The sequence below is a fragment of the Chrysemys picta genome, chromosome 1, assembly GCF_011386835.1.
Source record: "Chrysemys picta bellii isolate R12L10 chromosome 1, ASM1138683v2, whole genome shotgun sequence".
NCBI classification, from domain to species: Eukaryota; Metazoa; Chordata; order Testudines; family Emydidae; genus Chrysemys; species Chrysemys picta.
In genome coordinates, this window is record NC_088791.1 from 69,889,354 (window position 1) to 69,901,389 (window position 12,036).

Sequence of the window (12,036 nt, forward strand, 5' to 3'; positions counted from 1 at the left end):
ATTATGCCTTTTTCTGCTAGTTTAAACAGACCTCTGCTATCAAAAATCTCTTTGTGTAGTTACTTGTAGACCAAGTCGCCTCTTAGTCTTTGAGCTTCTTTAGTCTCTCATTATAAGGCAAATTTCTAGACCTTGAATCATTCTTGTAGGTCTTTTCTGAAACCTTTTAAACAACAAAACAAAAACAATCCCACATACTTTTTCAACATCCCTTTGAAGTGGAGAACCAGATCTGGGCAAAGTATTCCAGTAAAGGACTCTCTAATACAGCATACAGAGATAGTAACACCTCTCTGCCCCTATTTGTTATTCCCCTGATTTTATGTCCAAAGATCACATTTGCCATTATATATACAGTCTGGCACTGGAAGTTCGTGTTCAGTTGGTTACCTACCATGACCACTAAATTCTTTTAGTGTCACTACACTCCAGGATACAGTGGTCTATTATTTAATTTATAATTAACTAGCCCAGTGCCCATTTCCACACAAGCCCTGGGATCAGTAACAGGAAGGAAACAAGATTCCTAGAGAAAGATTTTTAGATTGTTTCAAACCCAATTCTTTGAATGAGCTCTTTGTATGTGCCCCAGGAGACTGGTCTGGGGAAGTATATAAATCGTAAGAATGTTCAAAGGCCATTAACCTAAAGAAAGCACATGAGCCATATTATAAGGTATGTTCCAAGCTCATCCCCAAATCATTTGCCTTTTATTCTCCATTTCAGTTAGTTACATTTCTATTAGTTTCCACCAGGATTGTGCATGCACCTTGACGTGTTCACAAAAGTTCCACGATACAGAGTTTCACAACTGGGATAGTCCCTACATTCAGGATACCAGGATGACAAACATATTCTGGAGAAATTCTCATTAAATAGGATGGGGAGAACATAATTAATACACTGTACCAACTACAATGCATCAAAGACATAGAACAGACTAGATCAATTTACCACAAAACTCACAAAAAGTAATTGATCAAAGAATATCTCTCTTATGCAAAATATACATTTTTAGGATATAATTTTAATACATATTTGATATTTATTGATGTTGCTTCTGTGATAGTTTGAATAAAAAACCCAAATATTCTTGCTGACAGAATTTTATTTCTCATAATACTTATAGTCTGAGGTAACAATGAAAAAAGACTGTGTACTGTGAACAAAGTCTGTGATGTTTGTCTGCAGTCACATTTCTCTTATCAAAGTGAAAAGTAAACAAAAATTGGCATGTACACTGGAATTCATAAAAATATAGATATGGCAAACTGAGAAAACAAGAACTTGTAGCAAAATCCACTCTGTCCATGGTCATGACCCTTGCAAAAAAAATACCTTTGTTATGAGGGAAGTGAAGACAGATGTAGTTTACATCACTATCATTGTAAGTGTGTGCCTTTGCATGATCCACAGCACAACCATACTGCGGGAACCAGGGAGAATACACAGAGAGAGGCACGTGGTTCTTTGCATGGAGTCTGAGATCTGATGACTTTGAATTCAGCTTCCTCTGACATAGATGGCAAACGCTGATATTCCATGCACACACATTGTATTTACAGCTGACTCATCAACAGTGACTAGTCACCTCTTCCACTGGCAGCAGCAATTGAAATCAGTCCTTCATCTTCATAATAATCTCTACTTCCCATGTGACGGCTTAATGACCTGTTCAATGCACGAGTTGTTTATCATGGCCCATTCAGCAGCAGTAGTCTCTTTCCAGTACAGTCCTTGGTATGGCTAAATTCCATTGTCCCTTTTTCAGCAGTCAAAAATCCATGATAAATTCTGTACAACACTGTAGTCAATATAACAGCAGCACCAGATATTATATTAATTCCTTTGCTAAAAAGCTGTTTGCAATTATCTCTCTCTATTGGCAATGTTTTACCAAAACTAAATCATTGTACATCTCTAAATATCAGAAATGTATACTTTGATAAATATATTATAGTACAAGAAGTCTGACATGCATGTCATGCTGTAGAGCTAGGCTATATACAGAAGAATATGTTACATGGTCAACAATAAATGTTATTTCTCTTCCTAACAAAAAATATAAACATATGACAGTCAGGGATTATTCAACAATCTCAAGGATCTCTTAAGACTTAGTTTAGCTTTTTTTTTTTCTTCCATAAGACTATGTTGTTGGGTGTTTTTTTCCTCACCAGCCCAAAATATCAAATCTACTATTGCATTTGTACTGTTGCGTAAACAGGTTCTTACTTTTTAAATTGAAAGAAAAAGCCACTGGAGGGGATACCGTTTGAATACAGTAATGAATGTTGGTTGCTAGGTAGCGGGATTGATGCGGCTGCAGTAGACAACCAGTTAGAATGGCAAAATCATTGCTAAATCCCACGTTTCAAAGATCTTCAAAGTTCCCACATTAGGTAGGCTAAAGGATATTAACCTACACTTGAAATGTATAGTCTGTACCAAAAAGGGGGAAAAGGAGAAAATGTACTCAACTGTTAATCTTAAAAGATGGGGACATTTTAAAGGTACTTCTGTGCTTTATGGAGACAGATGAAGAATACAGCAGACACGTAGCAAAACAGACAGACGAAACAACATATAGAACAAAGCACCTCAAAAAAACACTGACTGAAGAAATTTATGAAGCTCATGAATCATATTTAAGGCTGGTCAAACCCCTTTTGAGAACTACTGCCCTCCTATATTTGTACAGATAAAAGCAATAATCTTCTTGCTTTTACATGGCACTCTGCCTCTGAAAATGTTGAAGAACCCTGGAGTAGAAAAATGACTACAGTACCAAGCAGCACTTGCTAGCTTAAAATTGCAAGCCTGGATGGTGTTTACCTTTCTTTCATGTTTTGTGCCTTCCCCAAGCCATTAAGAAAGAGATCTGGCCTCAGCTTGCGTGTAACCAGTAATGACAACCTCTTTGCAGTTATCTGTGTGCAAACAACCGGAGACATTCAGAACTCTGATACAGCAATCTAGTACCAAAGTTAATCAAGAAATCAAACCATTTAAAAACAAATAATTTAAAGAAATTTAAAAGGTTAAACAACAAAAAACAATCCCACATACAGACCATTTCATCAGTGCTTTCATTTCAGCAGGATGGTACAATGCAAGAACACACATCCAGAGCCATCTATGGTCCCAGTAATCTGCAACACTGCTGTCAGGTGATGGAGACAGTATGATCCATGCAAATGATCAGACCCAAATCACATTGTGTGCGACAAAGACAAGATTCCAGACATCTTCAGAATGGGTTAGAGTCACAAGTAATGAAGGTTCAATGGAGTGATTGATTATCATTTGGAAGCACGTTGTTTTAAATATATCTCCCTGAAAATACACTTATTTATTGAATATACTGGCCAATGGAGTCTACTAGCTGTCCTTTTATTGCCATGGTAAAGTAGGACAATATAGTAGATAAAAGGAGAAGCACTACTTTAGACAATCTTAAAAGCCAAGATAAGAATCTTCAGCTACCCAAGTGGCATTTCTTACTACTGACATTTATATCATGCAGAATTTATACTGTATTTATGGAACCTACAGTTAATGCTACATTTATTTCCATAATGTGGTAAACAGTATTTGAATTAATGCTATGTAGCCGATTGATGCCATCTGGTTTACAATATAGATGGGATGGGAGATCGAGAGCGTCTTAGAGGACAAGGTGAGCTGTAGGGTGATGTTACTGGAGACAGTCTCAGAGCATTGCCTGCCAAGCCAGCTATGTTGTTTAAGCTTCGGGATTTTTCGTATCCTTTTATGAGAAAATGCACAGACATCAGTTGAATTCAGCCAGAAAATAGACAAAGACAAACAATACAATGCAATGTAATCAAATGTGCTATTTTGGGTTCAAAGGGACTTTGCCTGCAAAGAGCTCAATGCTGAGACAAAAGAGAAAAAAACGGGATCTTAACGTAGCTGTCCTTTCCAATGAGAATAAACAAAGCCATCACAAATCATATGTGCTACATATTGTTAGACCTACTTTTCAGTACAACTCCACTGGTTTTAGTAGGGTTCAGCTAAGTGCAAATCAAGTAATGATTTGGTCATTCATAGAGTACTATTGACCAATTGCTGTAGATTGTGTCATTTGAGTAATATACTCACGGTCTTTAAAAGAACAGATTGTAAAAAAGTGTTTGAAAGATATATTCTGTGTTAAACCCAATTTCTAATATGAGCAGATTTTCCTTAATATACAGAAAACTACATAGTTATATAAAGTAACTTTATAGTTATTCATCTAGAGGATGAAATAATGTTGTTGTAAAGAGGCTCTATCTTCAGGAATGTTAAGGCTCAGACTTTGTATCTAATATAAAAGTATAAGATAGCTAAGTTTGCAAATTTGCTATTTCTTTCTGATTTGCAAAGTTAAATCACAATTATTTGCAGTCTTTATTTAACTAATTCTAATGAAAAGCACAACATGACTGCTCATAAGCCTAACATGATGAAAAATTAATTCTGAAATCGGGTAGTCACATCTAAAAACTCACAATTTGGAGGGAACATTGCACTTGCAAACATTTCTGTTCACATATACTGTCAGGTCAATCTACCCACTTTGTGCTGCATATAGATTTGTCTGAATTTAGTAGAGACTGTGCTTTTAAATCACCAGAAAACATTGCTTATCATTGTCTCACTGTCTTAGAACTCAAATAGAGGGAGTCCACTTACTGTTACACAATAAAACCTGAATAATTCTACCCATGAAGCAATGAGTTAACCCCATTGGTTTGAACAAAAATACTCAGGGATAGCATCCAGAAGACTACCACAAAGTACAAACACTTCAGGGTGATTCTTCCCACATTCTACTTCAAATTTTGCCTTATACTAAAAGATGTGAGCCCTAAACCTGCAAATACTTATGTGCATGTTAATTGTAAGCACAAAGAGTCCTATTGACCTCAGTGATGCTACTTACCAGCTTAAAGCTAAGCAGATATCTAAGCAGTTTGCAAGACTGGGTATTTGCATGTAAGGTACATGCAATGAAATCATGAGATTCTTGCTGAAGAATATTAAATGTGTAGATGAAAATACAGATGAGCAGTTACTTGTTCATCTTCTACATAGGATAATTTTGGTGGTATTTATATCATATTTGGGAAGAGATGATTAGCAGTTTTAGGAAAATCTGGTCTTATGTGCTAGGGTCTCTCCAAAATACATGTTCTTTAAGGCAAAAATTGCGTCTTCTTTTGTGGGTTTGTACAGGGCCTAGCACATTGTGAACCATATTGGACACAAATATATAATAGAAATTATAATTAATATTTCTTCCAATCTCAAAATTTCTTGACTGATGTACTGAGAACATTTGCTAAAAGCAAATCTATAATCCAAAGTCTGCTAATACATTGTGCAGTGTTATCTCCAGATTGTAAGGGCAGGTTGGATTGTGATGCTTCACAAACCTCCAGTTCATTTTAAATTCATTTTAGGAGCTTCTATTGGAATTTGCACAGATTAGAAAGAGCTAGCTTGAGAAAAAAAATCTATTTTTATTCATATTTGTCCAAATCTCTTGGAAACATACTCTTGGCAATATGGGAAGGTAGAGAGATTCAAAAGAAATTAGGTGATGTCTTTTACTCAACTTAGAAAGATAATATTTTGTTATGTTTTCTTTTCCCTTTTTTAATGACAAAAGCAAAGGAGAACTGATAGGTAGGGGAAGGCAAAGATGCTATGACAACAAGAATGAGATCTGAAGAGTGGGGAAAAAAATGCACAGGATGGATGAAAGCAGGGGGTAAGAGTTTGATCCAAAACCCATTGAAGTCAGTGAGAGTCTGTAATGAAAGGAAAAAGCATTGAAACTCAAAATAAAAAAAATGCAAAACTATGGCATTTGATATGTGAATTAAATTTCAGATCTTCAAATTATTTTGATGATATCCTGAGAGTGCTTTCAGAGTATGAAGTAGCATAATCTGTGTTGAATAAACTTCAGGCCCAATGGTCAAAGTATTTTGCTTATAGTGAAGCTTATGGCTAGAGAAGTCAAAATTTTACAGATAGAAAATATTCCCACCAAATAATATGATTACATTGGAACCAGATATTTTCCACGGGAAAATGTCAATTTCAATAACATAATTCAGATTTCCTGGGGAAATTCTGAAACATTTTTATATATAACTTTCAAATTTAAAGTGTTGTTTCTTTCAGATTTTTTGTTTCAAAAAAATTGATAGAATATATTTTAAGCCATATCAAAACAATTTTTTGTTGGCATCAGCTTGAAACTTCCCACCGAAAACCCCAAATTTTTCAGATGAAAATTTTTGAATAAAGAATTTTCATTTGAAATTTATTTCAGAGAAAAGTTTGGTTTTTCTGACCTGTTCTAGTTGTGGTTTTTACCAAGTTAACAGTAACCAATGGCATGTTGTTACACTGAAATGTCTAATTGAAATTATACACTTGATCTTGCTTGGTGCAGAGTAATTAGGAGTTAAGGGTAATGAGCAATTTGCAAGAGTTCCTCAGTACCTCACCAGACTGGGCCCTAAAAAGGAATTTCTTGAAGAATTATAAGTATCTAGTACATATTACAGATTCTAATTCTCAATGGGCAGAGGCCTAGGATCTGCGAGCAAAAAATATACAGTTGTACACCTACACCTGCATATGATATCACTGCAATTGCTCATGTTATTACCTTGCATTAATGGATAATGGTATTATTCTCCAATTATAGTAGTTATGCACAGAAATGCAGCTGTGCACACTCAGATTCACATTTCTGCATACAGATCTAAGGGCAAGATTTTCAGCAGTGCTCAACCTTGGCCTCATTCTGCTCCCTCTGAAGTCAATGGAAGTAGAGAGAGGCCAATGCTGAACACTTTTGAAAATCCCACCCAAGAGCCTACAAAATGCTGAGTTATCAGACTTTTGCATGTTTTAAAGAAGCATGTGAGTGACTTAATGAGAAAGAGCTACATTGCAGTCTTTTTTGTAGGGTACAGACAAATGAAGACACAAGAAAAATGACTGTCAGATATACCACAAAGGGGGAGTGAGGAAAATAACTAATGTTTTCTAAAAGGAAGGACCAGAAGAGGAAAGAAAGAAAGAAAGAAAGAAAGAAAGAAAGAAAGAAAGAAAGAAAGAAAGAAAGAAAGAAAGAAAGAAAGAAAAAGCATTGAACTGATTTACAATCTTTCCTAATAGTGCAGTTGTTCACATCTTATTTTACTTGAAACTTGCTTTTCATAAGAACATTGCTGAGTGACTTTTTACAATCTAATGAAAGAAGTCCATACCTTTCCTGATCCCTCCATCAGTAGCACACGTGTAATCACCTGTTGTCAGTAGGAAACATGTTCCCCCTCTTCTGTTTTTGTCTCTGGTACTAGAGCGTCTGACTGGTGGGTGCCTTTCCCCAGGTGAGAGTGGCTGCTCACTTCCAGCACTGTCTTCACCTGATAACACTGGTTAAAGCACCATGCCCATTTACAGACAACAATGAATGAGGAAATGAGACATCACAAAGAGCTTATGTTGAATGCCGGATATTCCCATCACTCAAGTACAAAAAACAGTAATAATGTCATGATAAGAATAAAGAAAAAGATTGCAGTTCATCATTAATCACTACAAAATTCAGCAAAAGGGCAAAAGTAAATGTTTTATTCAAGAACAAATCATCTTTTGAATATCCCAGCTCTATTTGCGATATCTCCTAATGTTCGGCTAGCTTAACATAAAATAAAATGCCATCAGATAAAGACTATTCTACTGAATTATGTGCCTTTATAGACGCTAACCTTTCCAACAGTAGTCTGTCTTAATTGTTTTAATATTGTGTTAATCTCTTTGACTATCTTCTTTATTAAAAATTAAGTTATGTTGATCATTTTGCTGTAGAATAGTTTTTAAAAGAACTTTTGATATAGGAATTAAATTATAAATGTTTAGGGCCAATGCCTGCTCTGAAATGCACAATTAACATTAAATGTAACTCCCATTGAAATCAATCATATATGCCTGAGGGCTAAATGCGGTCCTTAGTCAGTGTGGTTAAGATTCAGCACGCAATAGAATCTCTACATCGCCCACTTTTATTTTCCCAAAAGACCCTTTTTTTAAACAAGAAATATGTAATTTCAGGACCCAATTCAAGAAACCATCCCTATTAAGGAAAGCATTTAACCATGTGCTTACGTGTTTTCCTGAATTAGGGCCACAAATAGCAATATTCTACCTTGAAGTTATGCACAACAATCCCAATAACTACACGAGAAATTAAGTTAGAAACAGAGCACAAATGGTGGCGCTATCAGAGAGAGCGAGAAAAAAACCCCAGAAGTAGATGACTTTAAGATTTTTTTCTCTAACCTCAAGGATTATAACACCTTGTAAATAAATCTGCAGACTCACTAGAACTATCTCTTTGCGCTGTCACACAGAGCCTCCTCTCTTCTGGAATGCCTTTAGCAGGACTTGATGACACAGAAAAGCTGTTGTCATTAACACTTTGAAGAGGCTGTCTGAGAATGTGTATCAGTCAAGCACTGTAAAACTAACTATATTCCACCCACAACACACAGTCATCTGAAAGTTTCTCTCCCTTTTTTGATATCTTTAGAATTTTAAAAAAATCTGTGTTACCTTTGCTTGAGAACTCTCTCAGAGTTCTCAGAACTCTCTCTTTAATTGATCTTCTTTTAACCTAAGACTAAGCAGTGGTGTAATGTCAGAACTGAATTAAGATACTTTTCACAGTCACAATTTTCAGCTTCTTCCCTCTAAAGAGCAAAATCCAGCTACTCCAACACTGAAAGGCATGTTTTTGCATTATTATTACTTATTGACTTTACAAAAGGAGCCTAATGATTTATATGGCAGCTTTGCAATAAAGCCATGTTCAGCATAAGAGTTAACAGATTTGAAAAAAATGCCTGGTGACTAGAACTGGTCAGGATTTTTTTGGGATTTTTTTTTTCTGCCAGAAAATGATGATTCATTGAAAACTAAACTTTTTCAGAAATTTGTCCATTTCAACTAAACTTTCATCTGGAATGTTTTTCAGGTCCACGATGGAATTTCTGGAAAGAGCCCAATTCCAGAATACTCAATAGCCATGTAGTTAGGGCACTTGCAGGGAATATAGGTGATCCTGGTTCAAGTCCCTGCTCTGCCTAATTTGGATCAGGAACTTGAAGCTGGGTCTCCTACATGCCATGTGAGTGCTTTAACCATCAGGCTACAGAGTCAATCTCTTTATTTTTCCCAATGAATATTTCATTATTTGTACAAAGTGGAACAGCTCCAACAAGAGAGATTGAGAGAGAGAGAGAGAGACTAACTCTAAAACCCAGTGGCTAGGGCTCAAACTTTTGTGCAAAACAGAATTCTTGCTTTCTGACCGGTCCTACTTGTGACTGCAAATCTATAGTAATTAAACTAAATGCTACTTAACTTTGTTCTTTAATCTCAAAAGATATTCAGTGTGTGCTGGGAAATGACATCTAGAGTGGTGCTGATGATTGCCATTTTCAGTTTTTCCCAAGAAGCTTTACTTTAACTTAATATCGGTCACATTATCAAAATAACAGTAAAAACACAATGTGATGTCCCATATAACACAGATGTGGGAAGTACTTCTTGCCAGGGAATTGGAGTGTTGAATGGAAAGAAAGCTGAAAGCTAGAAGCCAGCTTTCTATATTCTTCCATTGAGTGCTATCCTTTACAAGGTAAAGCACCTGTTTCTTTTAATGACTTCCTCTTGTATTGCATCTTACATAATATGCCACTATATGCCATAGGCAAAGCTGACACAAGAGACAAACACCCAGCACAACAGCATGGAGTTCAACGGTGTGGAACACAGTAGCTGTTCAGATAGTCACAATCATGCAGGAAAACAAAAGAACATCAGTACAATGAAACAAACAACAAGCAAAATAAATGATCGATGTCATCAGCAGAAAAGCATTCACAACATAGCAAGCAAACTGTATAGACCAGCTATGCACAGACCTGGGAATGTCATTGTAACTATGTTGCCATCTACAAGACTGACACACGCAAACACTGGAGTGAAGGGAGAGGGGAGGGAACTACATCTTTTAGTTGCAGAAAGATTTAATGCTTTCTGACACCTACCAAACATACTGGTCTATAAAGTATTTAGAGGACATGCATTTGAGATTGTGTCCTACCTGATCTGTTGTGTTCCATCAACCGGTTGTCTTTGCCGAGGCAGACATCTCCCTGTGTGCTATTGCAGGCCATATTCAAGTCTGTCTTGCAAAAGGTAGGGGAGCTCACCTGAGGAGCAGGAGGGATGTGCTTCTTCCTCTTTCTTGGAAGTTTCTGCTTCGCCATTGCCAGGGAGTAGTACATTCCAAAATTGTTGACAATGACAGGCACGGGCATGGCTATAGTCAGCACCCCAGCGAGAGCACACAGAGCACCCACTAACATGCCTGACCAAGTCTGAGGATACATGTCCCCATACCCAAGGGTAGTCATGGTGACCACAGCCCACCAGAAGCCAATGGGGATATTTTTGAACTGTGTGTGCTCACTAGCAGATGGGTCATTGGGCTGGGCCCCTACTCGCTCAGCATAGTAGATCATGGTGGCAAATATCAACACACCTAGTGCCAGGAATATTATCAGCAGCAAAAACTCATTGGTGCTAGCTCGGAGTGTGTGGCCCAGCACTCTGAGGCCTACAAAGTGCCGGGTGAGTTTGAAGATTCGCAGGATTCTCACAAACCTCACCACCCTGAGGAAGCCAAGCACATCCTTAGCAGCTTTGGAGGAGAGCCCACTCAGGCCCACCTCTAGGTAAAAGGGCAGAATGGCCACAAAGTCAATGATATTCAAGAGATTTTTGATGAATTCAAGTTTATTGGGTGAAAAAACAACACGGACTAAAAATTCAAATGTAAACCACACCACGCAGACTCCTTCCACATACGTCAGAGCAGGATCTGTCTCAATTTCATACTGTAGAACCACCTCTGTGCCATTGATGGCATGCTCGGTTTTGTTTATAATAGTATTGAAAGCCTCATGGGTTTCCAAACAAAAGGTTGTAATTGAAACTAGGATGAAGAATAAAGAGGCAAAAGCAATGAACTGCAAAGAAAAGGAAAGAAAAAGGAAATCAGAACCATAAAGTACTTTACATTAATAAGTAGGGCCCTACCAAATTCATGGCCATTAAAAATGCATCATGGACTGTGAAATCTGGACTCCCCCCCATGAAATCTGGTCTTTTGTGTGCTTTTACCCTATACTATACAGATTTCACAGGGGAGCATTTCTCAAACTGTGGGTCCTGACCCAAAAGGGAGTTGCAGGGGGGGCGTCTCAAGGTTATTTTAGGGGGTCACAATATTGCCAGCCTTACTTCTGTGCTGCCTTCAGAGCTGGGCGGCTGGAGAGCAGCAGCTGTTGGCTGGGCACCCAGCTCTGAAGGCAGTGCCCCGCCAGCAGCAGCGCAGCAGTAAGGTTGGCAATACCATACCATGTCACCCTTACGTCTGTGCTGCTGCCTTCAGATCTGGGCAGCCAGAGAGTGGCGGCTGCTGACTGAGGGCCCAGCTCTGCAGGAAGCAGCGCAGGAGTAAGGGTGGCATGGTATGGTGTATTGCCACCCTTACTTCTGCACTGCTGCTGGCAGCGGCTCTGCCTTCAGAGCTTGGGTCCCGACCAGCAGCCGCTGCTCTCCAGCTGCCCAGATCTGAAGGCAGCGTCACCACTAGCAGCAGCACAAAAGTAAGGGTAGCAGTACTGTAACCCCCCTACAATAACCTTGCGACACCCTCCCATCCACACACAACTTCTTTTTGCGTCAGGACCCCTACAATTATGACACCATGAAATTTCAGATTTAAATTGCTGAAATCATGAAATTTACTATTTTTAAAATCCTATGATTGTGAAATTGACCAAAATGAACTATGAATTTGGTAGGGCCCTACTAATAAACAATCATCACAATCAATCATACATTTTACATTGTACTTTTACACTG

The 12,036-nt window shown here is 37.8% G+C and overlaps 1 protein-coding gene across 3 annotated transcripts in view; it reads right to left on the reverse strand.

The window, feature by feature from the left end:
• Positions 1-668: 668 nt before the first annotated feature.
• The window catches only part of KCNC2 (potassium voltage-gated channel subfamily C member 2), a 159,514-nt gene continuing 148,146 nt past the window's right edge, over positions 669-12,036 (reverse strand). Inside the window, exons 3-6 of one of the 3 annotated variants that reach the window (XM_065559226.1) lie at positions 10,208-11,135; positions 7,305-7,472; positions 2,836-2,930; positions 669-1,804 (exon numbers count right to left, since the gene is read on the reverse strand). In XM_065559226.1, the coding sequence (XP_065415298.1) occupies positions 2,869-2,930; positions 7,305-7,472; positions 10,208-11,135 (1,158 nt within the window). In that variant the 3' untranslated portion in view covers positions 669-1,804; positions 2,836-2,868. Of the gene's footprint in view, positions 1,805-2,127; positions 3,770-7,304; positions 7,473-10,207; positions 11,136-12,036 lie in introns of those variants that run through there. The other 2 variants (XM_042860113.2, XM_005291330.5) reach the window with 2 other exon arrangements.